This window comes from Neolamprologus brichardi, chromosome 14, assembly GCF_056152115.1.
Source record: "Neolamprologus brichardi isolate AB-2024 chromosome 14, ASM5615211v1, whole genome shotgun sequence".
Taxonomy (NCBI): Eukaryota; Metazoa; Chordata; class Actinopteri; order Cichliformes; family Cichlidae; genus Neolamprologus; species Neolamprologus brichardi.
Window position 1 is genome coordinate 18,518,293 of NC_142117.1, and position 19,643 is coordinate 18,537,935.

Genomic DNA, 19,643 nt, shown 5'->3' on the forward strand with positions numbered 1-19,643 from the left:
AGATTTAAGGCCTGTACAATTTACAGATCCTTCTTTGATAAATCAGTGACTTTAATAGCACTTTTTTTTTTTACATAAACCAGGAGAATATGATACATCCAATCAAACATTTCTCTGGGATGAAAGGTCAACCTACTTTAGGAGGATCACATGGATTAAGCAACAGTAATTATACCAGTTTCTTTGTTATAGCAAGAGACTTTTACATGAGGAAACGTCTCGACTGCATGCCAAACTGTCCCTTCAAAGCATATGTTACACTGCTGTAGCCCATTTTCTGTTGTAACTGAGAACAAACACCAAAAACAACAACAAAAATAACCTTTGACTGTCCCTAACATATCAATAGTACCACTATAGCAATAGTGCCTCTCAGCTGGGGGCTGAGAGGCAAACAAAATTAGGTGCTTCGTTGCACTTAAAAAAGTTAGCTGTGCAGTGGAATAGAACAAAACTAAAAAACACAAATTCAGAGCAAAATACAGGATATTTGTTAGATTTCTTTCTTAAGTACAAATTCTTGGAAAGAGCTCATGTGTCCATTAGTCATGTGAATGATAAAATGCATTATGGCTGCTTTCATCTTCCTTATCTGATTGTGTTTGTTTTGTGACTGTAGTGTCTTTGAGTTTTAATCTGTCTGTGCATGGTCCCACATTTCCATATTGGAGTGACTGGGTGCAGCTGTAGTGTGTTAGACCAGTTCTAATAAGCAGGGCGCAGCAAGTCCCGGATCATAGGCTTTAGATAATTGTCTCCTTCCTATGCGGGTGTCCAACGAAATAGAAAGGCTGCAGCACAAAGTGGGTGACCCATGAGTGAACAAACAAACATACACACCCACAAATGCTGTCAAATATGCGACGGTATAAAGCTTACTAATACAGCCCGACATTCAGTCACATAAGCTATTCAAACCGGATGAAAGAATAAGGGAATTAAAGGTTTACAGTTGAGAGAACACACACGTCTGATCCATTTCATTCACTAACTGTTCAGATGTTCCAAATTGTACTTTAGGTTTAGTTTAGAGTCAAAATTTATAGTTGACTTTACTGTTAGCTTGACTTTTTCTTAAGGGTCAGATTATGAGCCGTACCATGAAGTAACAGTACGGCCTCATCTAAAAAAAAAAAAAAGCACACTACAGATGTGATGATTGCTTTGAGACTGTTGATGGTGAAGTATCGAGAAGGCCAGAGGATGTTGCAGTGCAGAGAGAAACTATGATGCATGACGGAGTCAGGAGTGCCAAAGAAGTATGTGAAGATGGTGTGGGACATGTATGAGTACAGCAAGACAGTCATGAAATGTGCGGTAAGGGTGGGGGTGGGATTACATCAGGGATCAGATCTGCACTCCTTTATTTGCAATAGTGGTGGACAGGTTCACAGATGAGGTCTCTGTGGATTATAATGTTTGCAGATGACACTGTGGTATGTGCTAAGAGCATTGAGCAGGTGGAAGAGAGGCTGGAGAGGTGGAGGTATGCTCTGGAAAGAAGACAGAATACAGATGAATGAGAAGGAGACAGGTGGAAATATGAACGTCTAAGGAGAAGCTGTAGTAAAAGTGGATGGGGCCAACCATCGAAAGCAACAGACATTACACAATAGAGATGAAGAAGAGAGTGCAGGTGGGGTAGAGTGGATGGAGGTGAGTGTCAAGGATTATATGTGACCTAAGGATAGCTTCAAGAGTGATAGGGAAGGCTTAGGAGTTGGTAGTGAGACCTGCTGGTCAGAAAAACTAATAGGAAACAAACCCTGACAGGCTCTTGAATTTAGATTATGTATGAGTCATTTCCAGTCAGCCAGTCTGCCAAACTGACTGTCTAATTGACAAAAGCAACGGACTCATTTTTTGGTTTTGGTTTTCAGTCTTTTTGCTGCATTTTCTTCTCTGACTTTGTCTTTAACACTGCCCCTCTTTTTCTCAGTCAGTTTCCCCTTCTGTTTCATTTCCTCCCCTGCTCTTCCATCTCTCCCCCATCATTTTTCAGTCTGTTTTTCTGTCAGATATTCCCTGCTGCCCCGCAATCCATCAGTGTGAGCGTGACTGAATTGAACCGTTGACATTTCTAAAGTTGACAAATGTCCTACTAAAATAACACAGAATCATTCAGCCTTTCACCCACACGAGATCACTTTTTTTCCCACCGTCACACATTTGCTTCTCCTCTCATACAAAAACCACTGTACACAACAGATTACACCTCTGAGGGTTCATTATGTGCATATTAGAAAAAGTGCTAACACAGTTGCTTTCTTGTGTAACAGCCATTATCCTCCTGATTACATTGGACCGGTGAAAGCGTTCACCCGTGTGAATTCGCTCACTAGCTCACTAGTGTAATAAGGTAGGTAATAATATGGCATATATTATTCTGATAAATCCCTATACAACCAGCCATTTAAAACACATTCTCAGTCGCTGAAGCGTTCAGGCACTTTGAAGGGTAAGTAAATAATTTGTACAGTTCAAATTTTGGCACATCTAATAAGGATTTCATTTTTGTATTTATTATTTTATTAGTAGCAGTAATTGTAGTAGTAGTAGTAGTAATATTGTAGTTATAGTAGACCATGTAGTGAATGAAAAACCTAGACACCAAAAATCCAAGTTTACATCTTAACAACTTTATTTTTGCGTTCAATTGATCCATTATTGGTTGCAAATTTTCTTATTTCAGAAAGAAAATCAGAAAATCTTGATTTTTTCACTATTTCATGTTAGCAGACAATCCACACAGCGCCACCAGACAAGACTGCTGTTAGGACCAAATGGAATATAACCAAGTACATTTACTCAAGTAATTTACAGATGTGTATTTTATTTAAATATTTCTAATACTACTTTCTGCTTTTACTTAAATGCTTACTCAAGTTTCTACATATTTTAAAGCTTTATTTTGTTATTCATTTTCAAATTAACTTGCATTAACATAACTCAAGCTATCAAGCATCCAATAATCCAATAATATAACATGTATGACTCTGAAAACTGCTATCCTGAGAATGTTTCCCATACGTACTTTGAATATATTTTAGTTATGCAACTTCTGCTTTACTTCAGTAGGTTTGTAACTTGTGTATAGGTTAAATCTCTAAATACATTGGAAAACTATAAAAACTGTTATCCAACATGTATGTAAATTATGCCCAGTGTTCCCCGTGTTCTATGTTCTTCTGCCACAGCATTTAATAAATCCTAGAAAGGCCTCTGTACAGACCTTTAAGTTCAAGTCGTTCATTTACACACATTTAGAGAAACAAGCAATAGCGACACTGAGAAAAGTGACACTGACAGTGGCACAGGGACATCTAGTGGTGAATGATGGTTTGACATGAAAGCAGCACAAATCACAAATCATCAAATGTGTAAAGAGCAGATTTTATGAAATCTGGTACTGTGTCAGATGTTTTACAGCTTAAATGTTATGAGATGTTATCATTTTGTATTATTATATTGATATTATCACAGGGCAGTAAACACTGAAAGCCTAAAGAAAGACTTTTTCTGTGCAAAGTCAGTGACATGTATGAAGGGTCTAAATAAGAATTTAAGCGCTCTTTAGGATGAATGTAGTTCCATCAGCAAAAAAGAATACTTACAATACTCTACTGCCAGATTATTATTGACATTACAATAAAAAATACACTCTATATGTTCCAATTTCTGGTCTGACCTTAACACACAGAGTACGGTTTTGTTAGCCAGAAAAATAAATTCCAATCTTTCACACTCTTTGCCATGTAAAAAAGAGCTCTCTGTTTCAGCTTGATGGCAAATAATTTGCCAATCTGCCTCCTGGCCAGGCTTTTGGATTTCAGTCTCAACTCGTTAGCATGTTTGGCCTGAGAACCAGGATTTACAAATTCTTCTTGCATCGAATTGGCTCTTAGGCCAGGACACCTACGTCACCCAGAATCCCCAGGAGTGGCCATTACTCAAAACTATTCATACAACATAGATGCTCGGTAGAATGGGAAAATGATTTCAACATTGCTGAGAGTGAACAGCTGCAACCTTCTGCTGCTGGACGATGACAGATTTCCTTTCCTCTCTTTATCTCGCTCACTTCCTTTTGCGTTACTCTCTCTTCTCTAATTTTGTCAGTTTGATGTCGCTTTTCTTTCACTTCTCGCATTTGGCTTGTTTTTCCCGACCCTGACTTCTAACTTTAGCCTTTTTCTCCCTTCACTTTACTGTGATTTCTTACCCCTCTTTACACACATACACACACACACACACACATACTGTACATACACAATTACACACAAGGGAGCCCGACTCTGAAAATACATCTCCAAGAATAATGGCTAAGGAATTTTATTAGGGCCCTTTCACATTTCATATGGAAAAGAATTCTAACATGCTGTTCGCTAACATAGTGTGTGTAGCACTCAGTCTGTATGTATAGTTATTCCGTCCAAATGTCAACAGGAGAGTGGATATACAGAAAATGCTCTAGAGCTGTCACTTGTGAGGAAATGTCACAGTCAGAAGTGTAATTTCTGTTATTTTAAGGCTTGAAAATTAGCATTTAGGGTGAGCTTCTCCCGTTGCAGAATTTTGCTCATGACAAGCTGCGGTGTCTCTAAACAACCAAAGAAATGTGGAAACCAACGGGTAGATGGAGAAGCGCGGAGATTGAATGACCTGTGGCATTCACTGGGGGAAAAAAAAGAAAGAAAAAATTGGGAGGTTGTGTGCTCGAATGCACCCTCGAGTGAGAACACACACACACACTCACTAGACAAAAACCACCATATAGGGTATAAATTTGAGAGAATTTAACTCCTCCTCTTGCTTGTCTGTGTTTGTGAATGCACATGTCAGTGTGTGAACATGCATGTGCGTGTACTCTCACTCTCCCTGTCTGCATGTACCGGCGTGTGTATGTGTGTGTTTTAGAGGAGCCACATCTGGAAACAATAGAGAAGGAGATGCTGTCACTTTCCCTTTACCTCAGGCTTTTGAGTGTGTTCTTAAAGAAACACTCAGTTCACTCACAGTAAATTACAGGAAGGCAATCTGAGCTTCAGACTTAGATATTTGGACTCTCTCGCTTGCCGACGCACACACAGATGCTCTCGGGCACATACACACACTCATTCAGACAGTCTAACATGCCCAGAATTAATCAGTTTCTCCAGATGTAATTTTACCCCAGCACCAGTAAATTACAGCCTTGCTTGTATTAAGTGTAATTGTAAAGCCAAATTACAGCTAATTTTGAAGTGAGAGTCTGTGTGTGCTTCTGCAAATACTCCTGTGTGTGCTGTAAACGTGTGCGTGTGTTGGAGGGGTTGAAAGTTCATAGCTGATAAGATGTGATTGATGGTAAAGTCGTGTTTACACAGCATAATCACCATGTTTACACTGTGGATTCAAATGGAATTTAGTGGATATAGAGCATTACTTATCCTAACCCAGAGTGAACGTTAAAAAGAAACGCAAACTCGATAAAAGACCTAATAGGGTTGCGTGCCGGCAAATAATTGCGCAAATTGTAAATGCACTTGTGTCTGAAAGACCATTAAAATTGAATTTGCCTCATTAGACAAGAGGTGGCAGCATTGTTCAACCCAGTAAGTAAACACATCCCAGAGGACTGCAAGGACGTTACACTGCATGGGCCAAAAGCAAAACAGTAAAGCAGTTATCCATGGGTTCACTCATTCACACCACTTTTTAGTGGCCTTTATGAGTCATGGATTGTCTGTTTGTTTATACAAAACTACAATTTTATATGATAACAATCTTACATTTTGAATGTCTTACCATTACAATAGTATGCTCACTAACTGCACTCTATGACCAAACTCTACTTTTCTGTACATAATACTTACTTTTTTTAGTTATTTGATTCACAACAGACAGGAAAGCATTTTTCAGTCACCTCAAATATAAAATTATGCTTTGGCTATTCGAGTGATGATGATTTGAAAATAGGAAATATTTACCATTTTACTTCTTTTGTCACATTTGTCTGTAATTTGAGTATCTTTGTGTTCAGGTAAAGGTTTACCTTTAAGCTTTAAAGAAACTGGAGGGCAATTTTCATTTTTTCTCCCGATATGCAACGAAAAATGTCACTACAATGAAATCAACACTCATCAAAGTCAGAGGCACACATATAACCCCGTCAGCATGTCAGAAAACAATCTTTTTTATTCTTCTGATACAAAACTGTTTTAAATAACAAACACATTTTAAAATTTGTTGTCATTTTTTTTTACATGGATAAATTAGCAATTTCATTATAAAACATTGACGATATTGACTTTTCTACATAGGGGTCAGTCCAGACCTTAAAGGCTGCGATCAGTGCTGGTGAACTGACTTCGGCAGTCATTCATATCTGGGTTTCTGGCAAACATTTAACAAATCGGTATAATCAGTGGTTCTCAATCTTTATTAAGCTTGACACATACGCACTGGGTTTCAAGGCACATTCTGTGATTGTTTGGAAATGTTACCTGAAGCTCAGTGTGGTCATAGGGTAGACCGCCAAAACATTCGCAGGGAAACTACATTAGCTCAGAGGGGAGGTGGTCAGAGGTTAATTTAATTCACTTTGAGTGAATGTAATGTTTGTTTGACTTTGGAAATGTAATAAATGTGCCAGGCTAAGCTGGTTTAAGAAACACTTTCTTGAGGGAGTTCTAGGTTTCACCACAACCATTAAAAGTTGTCTCTTAATGTTAAAAAAAGGCTCATATTTAACATATTTTGGGGCAATTGAATCCCCACAATGATTTTCTGTCCAATTCCAAACATTAAGCCAAAAACAGGGGTACGTGTGAGGCACTACAGTTACAGAGGACACACAGGAAGACAAAGCTCCAGGTCTTATACATTTCAACTGTTTGAAACAGACATTTCCTTATTCTTCTCAAATATGGAAGGCAAAATGTGACAGATATCACATATCCTACTGATATAAAGGCTCGCAGAAATGCAAGAATGTTGCTGGGAAGATTGTCATGCAAATATACGGGACACAGGACAAATTTCAGAATTTGGTAAATACAGCTCCAATCCAATTTGAGAGACAATAACTTGTTTTAGTCATCCATGAAAATGTGAAATACAATGCACAATAATCTCTTCCTATGAGGGTTTGATTGTCTGGGAAATTAGCCTTATAAAAAACACAGTCTAGGCAGATAGAGGGAGAGAGACGTGATGTGACATTTATAGAGAAAGAAAATATACACACCAACAGACCAGAAAAGAAAAGCACACAAAAGAAGATGTTTGATTCCTGATACTGACCAAAATATAGTCATAAGTGAGCTGATGAACAAGATTTGTGGAAAGAGAACCATGAGTACACTTCATGTACAAAGGTTTTGGACACTTTAGATGTTCAGATGAAGAGTAATGTCAAAATATCATGTCAGGCATTTACTGGTCCTACATTCAATCTGCAGCAGCACAACGAGAATCAGGAAGGACTCTCATCAGTGGCTAAAAGAATCGCTCTAACCTCCACATATCTGTGCCATTCAGGGATAATGTGATTAAACAGGAGGAATAAAAAAATTAAAATCAATCTAAGGACTCAGGTATGACACGCATCTTCATGCAGCATATACTGGGCGTAGCTATACTTATGACAACTGGTGCTGTTTTAGCCCACAAATATGCCCCTTTGGGATCATGTGGGGTCACTGCAGACCCGTAGAACCCACAAGGAGGTCAGTGCAGGTTTTTTGTAGGTACACTAACTATAGCTTGCCCACAAAAAAACCACATGGGGATTCAAAAGGGCAAATCTGCTATGGGCCCAATATAAGCTAGCCGTCATGGCCTACACCTGGGTTATTTTCTGGTCAGCCATCGCTGGGATACCCACAGAATTCCCTTTTTTGGGACCCAAAGGGGCAAATGTCCTATTGGCTCCACATGGGCTTACTTACATTTACCTCACATTGGGGGGGGGTTGTGTGTTTTGTGGGCCACAGCGCGTAAAACTGCTGTGGGCCCTGCGTGGGCACACCCACACGGGGCCCGTGGAATAGCCGTGGTTGCTCTGCCCACACAGTTTACCCACAGCTACAGTCCACAATTCACCCACTGTGGGTCCACACCTAATACAGACGCTTGTCTTCACTTTACTTTTATTGCCAAACATTTTGACAGTGATATCTGTGTGAGCACAGGCATGTCTCTGTGACGGCCCTTTGCTGTTGCGTAATGTGTATTATGGCAAGTGATTGTCTAATAACCTCAAATTCTCTAACCGCTACCCTGCCATAGAGACAATATTTGGGTAAGAACAGAGGGAATAATTTAATTTCCTGAATTTCATGGCGACTCAAGAGCATATACGGATTTCCAGGAAAACCATACACATCACTGGAAGTTAGCCAAGCTCCTCGTAGAAAAGCACAAATTCCTTCATTTCCCAGGACATCTTAGCACTTACAAATTTATGGGGCAATAAAAGTCACAGCTGGTATTTCCAGGATTCACTGTGGTGTGGTGACTACCTCAAAATGTTTTTTTTCTTTGCACCTTCATCTGACCAAACTCTCCCCATCAATGAGGCTGTGCATATAAATGTGTTGTATAATGATTCACTTTCAGTCTTACCAATGCTTTCCCAACCCTTCACATATTATATCTCTATAGTGCATAAAACAGCTTAGAGCTGGTTTCCCAAAAATTCTGAGAATAAAATTAACTGTTCTCTTGAACTGAAAAAAGTATAGTTCCCCAAAAAAGCAGAAAAATATAACCAAACTGTGGCTATAAGGCAGTGTATCAGATTCTCAGTACACTTTGTCTGATACGCTCAATGTGGAGGGGTTTTTAAAGGTATCGGGTGCTTCTTGGAAACTTCAGCCCACACCTATATGATACCTGCTCCAGTGTAAAATTTAAAACTTGAAGGAGACCCTAAAAGGACACAATGGCGTTAGGGTTATTTGTATTCAGCAGGTTCAGTCTCTTCTGCTGAGGCTCTGGAGAAAAGAGAGACAGAGAGGTAGACGTGGTGCTGTACAGCTTATTGGTGTCCGGTCTGCATGATGATGCTTTAGTTCTGCCTTTTCCATCTCTCTTTTTCCTTAATTTGTTTTGCTTTCTCCAGCTCTCTGAGCAAAGGAAGTCTATCAAGGTAGAGAGGCTATTGTTGCTACTAATGTATGCCTCTCATCTTGTCTCCTTCATAGAGGCACATGGTCAAGGACTGTCTTTACTTTGATGATGCAATTACATCCAGAGGCTGTTTTGGTGATATTCCTGCAACGTTCCTGTGCCACATTTGCAATCTCCGTCTCATCTATTGATTATCTGACCTCCTTCATTTGTCAGAGTGAGTTTCTGTACATGAGAGAGAAACAAGCAGAACTCCATTCCTGTCCATTCTCTCCTTCTTTCTCCTCAGACCACCGTCTCATTGCCTTTCCCTGGTTTGATCCAGCTCTCGCCCGGTGCCCTCTTGCCACCTCGGCTCGCTCTGCTGTCCCTGAGCAGGCGCGCAGAGCAGCGCTGCCAGGTGTGGAGGGTTTTTGCTGACCAGATCCACATGCCCGACGTGATGCCCACAAGCAGTGACATGAAAATTCGAAGCATCTCTGATGCCACATATGAGTCCTGGGTGCTGGCCCTGAACTCCCCCCAGTTAGAGAGTTGGTAAAGATAACAGCCAATAACGGTGGATGCTGGAACGGTGTAAAGAACAGAAAACACTCCAATCTTCACCATTAAACGTTCCAGCTTGTCTGTTTTGGCACCGTCCTTCTGCAGATTGGAGCGAATCTTGAAAAGAGCCACAAGGCCAGCACAGATGAACAGAGTGCCTGAGGAGGAGGGAGGAGGACATGTGAGGACCACCAGATTGAAAATTGTAATGTGAAACTGAGTATGTTAAAGAAACGCTGAGGAAGAAGAACAAAGTAGAAAATAAGGAAACCCAATATAAGCAGATGAATGAATACCAATATTATGCTTTAATTACCTATAAGCAGGTACGTGGCCAGTGGTGCAACCACAAAGCCTGTGAGTGCTTCCTGCTGCTGGTTGCCAACATAGCAGAGCCCAGTCAGGTCATCAGCATCCACCAGTCTCATGATGAGGATGACAATGGTTTTAACTGCTGGAATGGCCCATGCAGCTATGTGGAAGTAGGAGCTGTGCATTTCTATAGCCTCATGGCCCCACTTTAGTCCTGCAGCCAAGAACCAGGTGAGGGTCAGGATTACCCACCTGGAAGAGAGAGCAGACAAAGGAGCGATATAAGCAACACATTTTCCTCATGGGTACACTTATCAGATTACCTTTTTCTTTTTATAATGAATAGAAATCATCTGTTTCTAGAAACTAAGATACTTAGAAAAAACCATAGGCTCCTGATTACTGTTGGAACGACACATAATTTTTCATTTATTTAACTTTTTCATAACCAATCAGGTGGACATGGCCAGTCCTCAATTATAATTAAGTTATCCTGACACCGGCTAGCCATGAGTTGCATAATAGAGGGTTATGATCATATTTTAGGAGAGAGTGAAGTCATTGGTCTCTTGCTTTTCCAAATAGGGAAGAGTGTAGGCAAACAGGAAAGCAGGGCCCAAGCGAAAAGGAAGAAAAACAGCTGTAACAGCAGTGTTTCCAGTGCAGGACAGATTTAAGAAGTGTCACTTTTACCTTTGCATGTGTCGGAAATGAACCCAAATGGTACATGGGTTATGAGACAGGGCAGTAAGACTTTAAGGAAAACAGGATGCAAGTCTCATATTCCAATTGTTCTAGCAAAAGGCATTCCCAGCTGCTGATGACAATGATTAAACTGGGGAAAAGAGATGAAGGATTTATAAAGCAAAAAGTCTGTAAGTCCGTGTTTATTTGCACTAACCAGAGAGAGGACGCCATGCCAAAGAAATAAAGGAGGAGGAAGACTATGGAACAGCCGGTGCTCTTTAATCCTTCTTGTACCAGAATTGGCACTGCTGCAGCATCCAGATCGCAGGAAACACGTTCCCTCCCAAGAGTCAGTCGTACCTGTTAAATGACATAAAAGAACAGAAAGGGAAAAGAGGTGAGGCTAATTTATTCCCAGAAGAAAGTAAAAAGAGAATGAATCGTGTTTCTTTCTAAATGCAGAGAGGCAGAGCTGGAGATTACTGAATTATCTCAACACAGTGATGAATCAAAAAGTGTTTTTAGTATTTAATCACTGATGTAACATTTTGAAAACTCAAAAACAAACTGTACTCTTGTTGGATTATGTTCAACTGCTGGCCCTGGTACTCTACAACATTTTTATAAAATATGAAAAATAATCAATATGCAAAAACTGGTCCATAAGGTTCTCATCTGATTATTTTTGATGAAATAGCTTTATTGATTCGCTCACAACAAGTGAAATTAAATAGATCGAAATTAATACTAAACCTCCTGCTTACCAGGTAGGCTACGCTGTACAGGTTACAGCACATGGAGAGAAAGATGATGGGCCTTTCTGGGTAGGAGAAACGCTGAGAATCCAAGAGAAAGGTCAGGACTGTCAGAGTGGTTGAGAGGAAGCACAGCACAGCCCACACTGCCATCCACGCATCCGTGAACACTTTAGCCCCTCGCCTGTAGAGCCCGCTGTCGTAGCCGCACTGCAGCGTACAGCTTTCAGTCTGTTTAAGCCAAGTATATTGGTCAGGTGCAGATCCCAGTGCGTGACACTCCTCTTGGTGGGGAGGATGGCGGACGGGCTGGTATGGAGGGTCTTCATCCCCTGGACCCTCCATACACATGTGGTTGTGGTCGTTTTGAGGTGGGAAGAGGCTGCAATTGAGCTCCTGGGCAGAAAACATAATGAGTAATGTCAGTAATGGATTTAAATGTTTCTTGGTTTTCCACATTGCTAAACTATAACCTGAACTCGTATTTTTTTAAGACATGCATGATGTCTTTGATGATGATACACTCACCTCAGGCCATATGAAGCCAAACTCGTGGAGCACGGGGAGGCATTTTTTCTTGACCGACAGACACATGCTGCCACATGGACCAATAGGGATGGGAACCTTGTCTGTGCACATTGGCACATAAACTGAGCACAAGAAGAACTGTTGGAAAGTGGAGATAAAGAAATACATGTTTAACATTTGATCCTTTGTGAATGTAATCAAGTTTGGCAAACTATGCATTCTGTGATGAGATTTAAAATCATGGAGCAGAGAGTGACTGCAAAGCAACTTTTGAGAGAAAAAGCAATGTCACACGGACAATATATTAGTCTAATAGTAATATACTGGCACATATGCGCTTCTCTTTGGGGAGATTGTTCACAATACTCTCATCGATGTCTGCAGTTGTGTTAGGGAACCACAGCCAAGTAGGTGCAGGGTCAAGTTGTGTCTAATTTGTCAAACACATTGCCGGAAGTTCAGGAACAATGGCCACTCATCATTTTCCTGTTCAGCGCAACTCTAACATAAGGTATGGGCAGAAAAATGAAGGACAACCAACATAAAGCTTCTTACTTAAGGTGTTGGTCCATTACATGGCTGTCAGAAGTGCTTCAATAAGCCTTGGCACTGATTCTTCAAGTGGAGGCATAAAAACTACTCTTCTAAAGGATTTTCACTCATTGGTTGTTTTTAATGATGCTAATGGGGAATGCTGTCTAAAACATCTGTCCAGAATCTCCACAGATGTTCACCTGGGTTGGCACCAAGTGACTCTAAACTCACAGTATATTATTCAAATCATTTTCACACTAATCAAATTATTCAGATACCCTTTGTTCACTTGAAAAGGCCAATACTATCAAGATAGAAGTGTTTCATCATAATATAAAGGGGATCCCTCGGAACAACTCTGAGTTGGAGTGACCCTCCATCCAAGGCCTTTGGCATGCCACACTTCAGAAGCAGGACAAAAGCTAATGATCCACACCCAACAACAGTTAATAATTTATAAAATGAATACAAGTTGAACTGTAGTGAAATAAGAGCCAGCATGATATCACCTGTAAATGCGTGTTTATTTTCAACTACAATAATCATTATCATTCACCTTGGCCCTTTTATAGTCCAGCTCAAGTGGGCCTCTTTGGGGTCCGCCCGACAGTTCGAGAACCACGGCTCAAAAGTGGACAAGTGGGCGCCAATGATGCCAGCAGCACTCCTCCCATAGAATTCTCAAAGCAGTGAACTCTAAAGGGCTTTTTCATCCTCTGTGCAGTATAAGGAATATATATGAATATGTATATATGAATATCAGAAGTTTTTGCCCATTAAAAACTGGCACTAGTATTGGCCCCAAACCCCACTAGCAGGCTCCAATTCATCTAGAAAAAGTGAAAGCAACAGTATACTTAAGCCAGTTTCAATTAAACACTGAAATTGCAGCAGGAGAGCAACAGTTATCCAATCTTATGTCATAATTTTTAAGACTTTGATCCACTTCAATCAAACTGTGAAACACAAGGTAAATTGTGTCATTTGTGTGGTGTATTTTAGAGGAGTGAAAACAGTGCTGTGGCCCTGCAGGCTTTCTGTATATTACAACTGGATTACAGCTGCTAACTGTACAGTACTCCCACATGTGGCTCCTCCAGCTACTTGCATATACGTCTCGCTATCCTGCTGCTTTTTCTGCTCCGACTTTCATTACATTGCATCACCTCTTCTATTAGCGGCTCTCTATTTTCACCTCTAATAAGGAATGCCACATCTTGAGTCAAGACAGAGAGAGTCAACACTAACCTGCTCCAAGGTTATGCATACAAATCCGTACCATCAAAAACAATCTGTGGTGATTACAGCAGCGAGGGCATGTGCCGTGTAATGCTGCATAATCCCCCTGATCTAAGCCTAAGTTTTATTCTGTCCCATGGCAATAGTTTTGAAATAGATATCTAAGTCAGTGTTATAAAGATAGTGAACAGTCTGGAGTCACATTTGACTGTGTGCAGACATTCTAGCAGCAGTGAGGGAAGAAGTACTCTGGGGTTACAGAGGGTAGCAATTTTAAGTGATTTCATGCATTTATAGTGAAATCTGTTTGAAGCCAGAGTGTAAAATTGTACCAGGCTCATGATATGAAAACACACAGAAGCAGAAAGTGCATTTCACTCAGCTACCATGAGATAACGGAAACAAGCTCTAGGCACTTGGAGTGGTTAAAAAAAATGTGCTGGAGTAAAAGGTTTGATGCTGTTTTTCCATTTGAAAAATATCAAAATATGTATTGGGCCACAGCAGGAACTACATGTTACAAAACTGCAGCCTTGATCCAGTTATAAACAAATCGCAGCTTGAAATTGGCCCTTGAACGGAGCCCAAATGAAACATGAATCCAACAAGGGTGTCAAGGTTGGGAAATAAATAATCAGTGAAATGTTATACAACTCTTAGTGTCTGTGAGAATTTACTGGCGGGGAAAAGTTAAAATTGTTGCCTCTGTGCACTGAAGCATGTTTGAGATATAAACCAATTTAATATACATTGAATGATTGAGCTACTATTCTGCTACATATCTACAAGCAGACAATGTTGACTTGTCTTCTGATAATGAATCAGTGACTCGTTACCACGGCAATATCAAAATCACTAATCTGAGTCTAAGAAAACGTCCTTTAAACTCTCAGCTTATTACACTGTTCCCTGCTCAGCATCTGGGTTATCATGTAGTTTCACTGGTCTGGCCCAAAGTGGCCTTTATGTGGCCAACAATGTAAAATGAGTTTGACATCCCTGTTATAGAGTTTCTCACCAAAAACAGAGAATGTCTGTTCCTGAAATTTATTGAAGACCTGCCACCCTGAATAATTGTGACTTCATAAAATGCAGTCAACCCAAATGTTGTAATATTGTCTTGGTTTGACTAAAGCATTCAAAGAAGTTCATGAGACATACAACACATGTTATACTTCAAATAATTCTCACGGTGAGCTCTGCATACTCAAGCGGTGACAGTAACCTCACATATTCTGGGTGTTTTCCCTGACTGTTGGTAACCTGAGTCCTGTCACTTCACTGCGAAAAGCTACTCTGGTTACTACTCAGGAAGCCTCCCATTAGAGCAAATGTTAAATGATACGGTTCCTCTTTCTCCTTTCTCCCTCTTTAGCATCTGTGTGTGTGTGAGAGAGAGAGAGAGAAACTGGGTTGTCAGCTAAACTCACTGGACAATTTACAACTGGAGGAAGACAGTTTGGCTTCATACTGCAGTTGCTTCTTGTTCTGTGTGGTTGTCTAGTACACACTGTATGCTTCTTAAGCAGTGTATTAATTTAACATGCCAAAATATTTTTTACCCCTATTTCCCAACAGCTGCACACAGCAATAAGTCACTCTAATGCTGTAATAAAATCACATGCCACTCCAGACAGGGCAGTGGACTTAAAATAAGGACCGAGGGAGGAAAAAGCACTTGGAAAGGTGTGGGCTTGATTTCATGTCAGTGTAGGGGGATGTCTAGACGATCTGGACATGCTTGCATGCCTTTGAAACTGGGCGTCTCTAAATAAAGGGAATAAAAGCAAATTATAGAAAAATGTAAACACCACTTGTCCACACTGAAACTTGCCATCTCTAAAAGAAATCTCTGATGTGCCACCAGCTGCTCCAATAATTGAAAATGAAATGACACATAATTGGACCAATCTTTTTTCTTTTTTCCTTACATGGTGCAGGAGTCAAACAAGCAGCATTTGTTTTATGACACTGAGGGCATCATTGTTAACAAGACAGTGCAGTATATAGCACTCAAGACTCAGCTGTTGCTGTGAGGGGCATGAACTCAGAATGTCAACAGACAGAGGGGGCATTTTCAATGAATTTAGCATGACAGCCTGGCACAACAGGAAAGGAAGGAAGGCACGGAGCCCCCCACTCCCGCCCGCTCCTCTTGACTTCGTGGGAATCAACCCATGTTATGGCCCTCATTATCACCGGGGCCATCAGTCTGATCAGTTCGCGGTGCTGCAGCTCTCTGTCATGCGCTTTGAGACAAACACACTGCTTTCTCTCTTTGACGCACGCAAATAAATATAGCAGAGATTCCAGACTGAGCCGTGCTTTTTTTAGACCAGGCTTGTTCCTAAATTTGTGCACGTTAATGGTGTATTATTATCATCATCATTATTATTATATTTGCATGCTGGTTATTCTACTTTGTTGTGATGCCTTGACATCAGTCGCTACGATTCGCATGGGTCCACTACCTTGAGTTGACTTGAGCAGCCGTACTGAATGAGCGGCGTGAACGTGGTCAGTTGCAGCTCTGCGTCCGACTGCAGCACGTTGCCGACCAGGTTGGGCATCTTGGTGACGTTGTAACCGAGACCCTGGCACATGCTGATCCGGATCGGGTCGCAGGTCATCTCCTCCACCTCATCGCCAAAAGCCCTGACCAAGCAGAGCGGAGCGACCAATCCGGATAAGAGAAGCACTGCTGACCCCGTGAGCGACACCATCATCCCGGGCATGGTCACCCTGATATTGAGCGGCTGCCCCTCTGTAAATGTTGCCACAGTTATTATCTCGTCAAACACAGTCGGGTTAAGTCGCCCTGGAACCTAGAGCGGCGTTTGTAGTCCAGCTGGAGCGGAGTGCGTGTTCGTCCGTGCGCTCTGGGAGCTACACAATCCCACTCTGAGCCATTCAATAGATTCAAATATCCTGAACGCAGCAGTGGATCATTGCGATATCAAAAGCGCGTGTTTTCAATTAAAATAACGTGCACACTTGCAGTTTGAGAAACAAACAAACAAAACTGCATCTTTATAAATCCTCAAGTCCTTCTTATGACGTCTCCCGTCAGTAACTCCGTGTGGGAAAGCGCAGCGGACCGACAAAACATACAGCGGGACTGATTTTATGCCTACTGCTTCCAAGCGTCCAGCATTAAACTTTATTGTGTCTGTGAAGGGAGACTATTTTCCTCGTCCAGAGAAAAGCCGACCAATCCAAGCACGGGAGTTGGGTTTCCCTGACCAACCCCTGGTCAGGTGGGCGGGATCCAAGAGAAAAATAGAAGAGCGAGCTTCATCCACTCCCCTCTCCCCTTTATACTCTCTACCCCCTCTCGCTCTTTCCTTTCCTTCAGCATTTTGCCTTCTCCCGACTCATTTCCTTTTTCATGCTTTTCTTTTCTTTTCTCATTCTTCTCACTGTGTTTCCTCTCCGTTCCCCCTAAAAAGAAAATGAGAAGCATTCCCCAGCTAATTCTGACAATATCCAGAACGTGTATTTTGACCAGCTGATGTGGTCTACATATAATTTTATTGGCTGTATTTTTAGAAAATATGCATCTGAAAAGTAGATTTATAGTGTGTGTATGTGTGTGTTTATATTTAAAGTCCTTAATTGTCTTTTAAGGACATCTGGCACATCACCACAGGTTCCACTCCCCTTCTCTAAAGGCCTGTCAGCTCTAAGTGCTCATGACATTGTAATTGAAAATAGGACCTTAAGTGATGCTGAAGCATTGGAAATCTGTTTTGCATTGCAGTGAATGCACATACGGGACAGGTTTTGTTTGCAAGTGGCACCCAGGGATAAGGTTTCTTTTCTTTTTTTTACAGCATGATACTAGCGGTGAAGAGTGTTGCTTTGGCTTTTCTGTGTTGTTAAGTGGCCTTGGGTGAGAAAGGGCTTGGATATGCTTGCAAATATTTTGGGAGAAGGGATGCTTGATGTGTGTGTTCTTCAAAGTAACGTGCAGAGTTATGACAGCTTAAAGAATCTCCCAGATGTAATCCAGCTCAGAAAATTCAGATGCAATTGCAGACTAGCAGATATGCAGTACTCGGGCTTTTCTGCAAAGTTATGATTCTCTAGTTAAATTCCATCTATTCTAAGGACTGCTGTAGTTCTGTCATTTAAATATGTACCACGTCCAAGCATTATTTATCAAGGTTCAGGAGTTAACCTATTGAAACAAATGAATACACACCCTTTCATGGACACAAACATAAAAGTTCGCCCTGACCCCAAACATGTGTCTGTTTAAGCTCTACTATCTACACATACAAAGTAAACATTATCAACAAAAACTGGAACACACAGGATGAGAAAAGAACAGTAACATTGCACAGATAGCTAATTGTGATATAACAGACTTGAAACTTGAACTAGAAACACTTTTGCACATCAGACTGTTTCTATCATATTTTATGAGATTTCCTGTCTATATCAGAGAGTTGCACAAATGCTGAAAACATGTTCAAATCACCAGCAGTCAAGTTGACTGGTGTCATTGTGCTGCTATTCTGGCTCCCTCTTAGATCACCCCATGATAGTTTTGCAAATCCAGTGTGAAAACTGATTGGCAGCACCAATGACCTCCCCAACCAACCACCACAACCCCCAACGCAGAAACACTCACACATTCAGAGGGGCACATATTCGCATATGCACCTTCCCCCTCTATTGCTCTTCGTCTGAACCCGGGGTCAAGACCTGAAGTAATTAGCACCGAGCTGAAACAATAGCGTGTGCCTTGGAGCTGATGGTTATCAGGGGAGTGGCTTGTGTGCATGAGAGTGTGTGTGCTTGGATTCAAAAGAATGAAGTGAATGCATGGGAACTTAAAACGAAGCAAACTTGGGACCAAAGTTCTCGAGCAAAGCTTAATTTAGGAAATTGTGATAGTTCAAAATGAGATTGCTGGAAAAAGTAAGTATCCGTGAAAGCAGAGAAAAGTGGCATCAGCACACACACACACACACACACACACCACCTCCCTCACCTTCCCAACAGAGTGTGAATAGCAGAAGTGAGCATGTAACATGTTTGAATGGATGAACTAATGACTATTACACTGGGTAGATAATGACCACAGTTACCCTTTAAGCCGTAAAACTAACACATCAGACATTACACACTTATACATTCCTGAACTGACATTCAGCTGCTCAGCAAAAAAAAAAAAAGTAGTCCCATTTAAATATGTTTATACATGTAACTTGTATTTAAAAGAAACAGATGTGCATTATAAATATTAATACAGCTGACTGATTGCATGGGACACAGATGTTCTGGCTGTTCATAATAAATTATTTTAGTACTTTGATAGTAGTTTTTATGAATCCACATGGAGGGTATTTTTTGAGCCATCCTGCGTCTTAGCGCCAACCACGTTCTAACCAAACCAGCAATCAGCTTTGAAAGGAAATAGGTCTGCCAATACTTTGGTCAGGCTAAGCATAACATCAACATTTACACTGAGTAGTTAATTTATAGTGACTGTACAGAACGCAGGATTTGAAGGCTGCAGAGGTGGGACCTGGTCGAGTAAATATGTAATCAAAATCTATTAAATGCTTGTGTGGATGAGGAATTTCAGCCATTCAGGTCACCAGTGGCAGAAGTCGCTTCAACAGCAGCATAACAGCGCAGTTCCGTTTGGTGTGTTTTTACTGATTTTGTAACAAGAAGGAATAAATCTTTAAAATGACTTTCTCAAACATACCGCATGAGGTTTGTGTGCGGTTTGTTTTGCAATCCAGTAATGCTGATTTCCACTGCTGAAGGCCAAGCAAAAATAGTCAGGGCTTTCTAATTATCAATGCCACACAGTTTTCTCCAAGACAGCGTTCCTGTGACTCTTTTTGCATGCTGATGCCAACAGAAAGGACTCGGTGGTGTGGTTCTCATCCCCAAATTACCCACCCCTGC

The 19,643-nt window shown here is 41.0% G+C and overlaps 1 protein-coding gene across 1 annotated transcript; it reads right to left on the reverse strand.

The window, feature by feature from the left end:
• Positions 1-6,188: 6,188 nt before the first annotated feature.
• fzd4 (frizzled class receptor 4) lies at positions 6,189-16,861 on the reverse strand. Its single transcript, XM_006802089.3, has 6 exons — positions 16,187-16,861; positions 11,943-12,080; positions 11,424-11,810; positions 10,874-11,019; positions 9,977-10,224; positions 6,189-9,818 (listed from the first exon to the last, which is right to left on the reverse strand). Exons 1-6 carry the CDS (start codon positions 16,448-16,450, stop codon positions 9,400-9,402), a joined length of 1,602 nt encoding a protein of 533 aa, XP_006802152.1. The 5' UTR covers positions 16,451-16,861; the 3' UTR covers positions 6,189-9,399.
• Between the last annotated feature and the right edge of the window lie 2,782 nt (positions 16,862-19,643).

Coding starts and splice junctions, on each gene's coding strand:
- fzd4 (XM_006802089.3), bottom strand. CDS start 16,450: ATGCCCGGGATGATGGTGTCGCTCACGGGGTCAGCAGTGCTTCTCTTA. Junction 11,811..11,942: donor TTGGCTTCATATGGCCTGAG/GTGAGTGTATCA, acceptor TTTTCTGCCCAG/GAGCTCAATTGCAGCCTCTT. Junction 11,020..11,423: donor TGTACAGCGTAGCCTACCTG/GTAAGCAGGAGG, acceptor GTCATTTAACAG/GTACGACTGACTCTTGGGAG.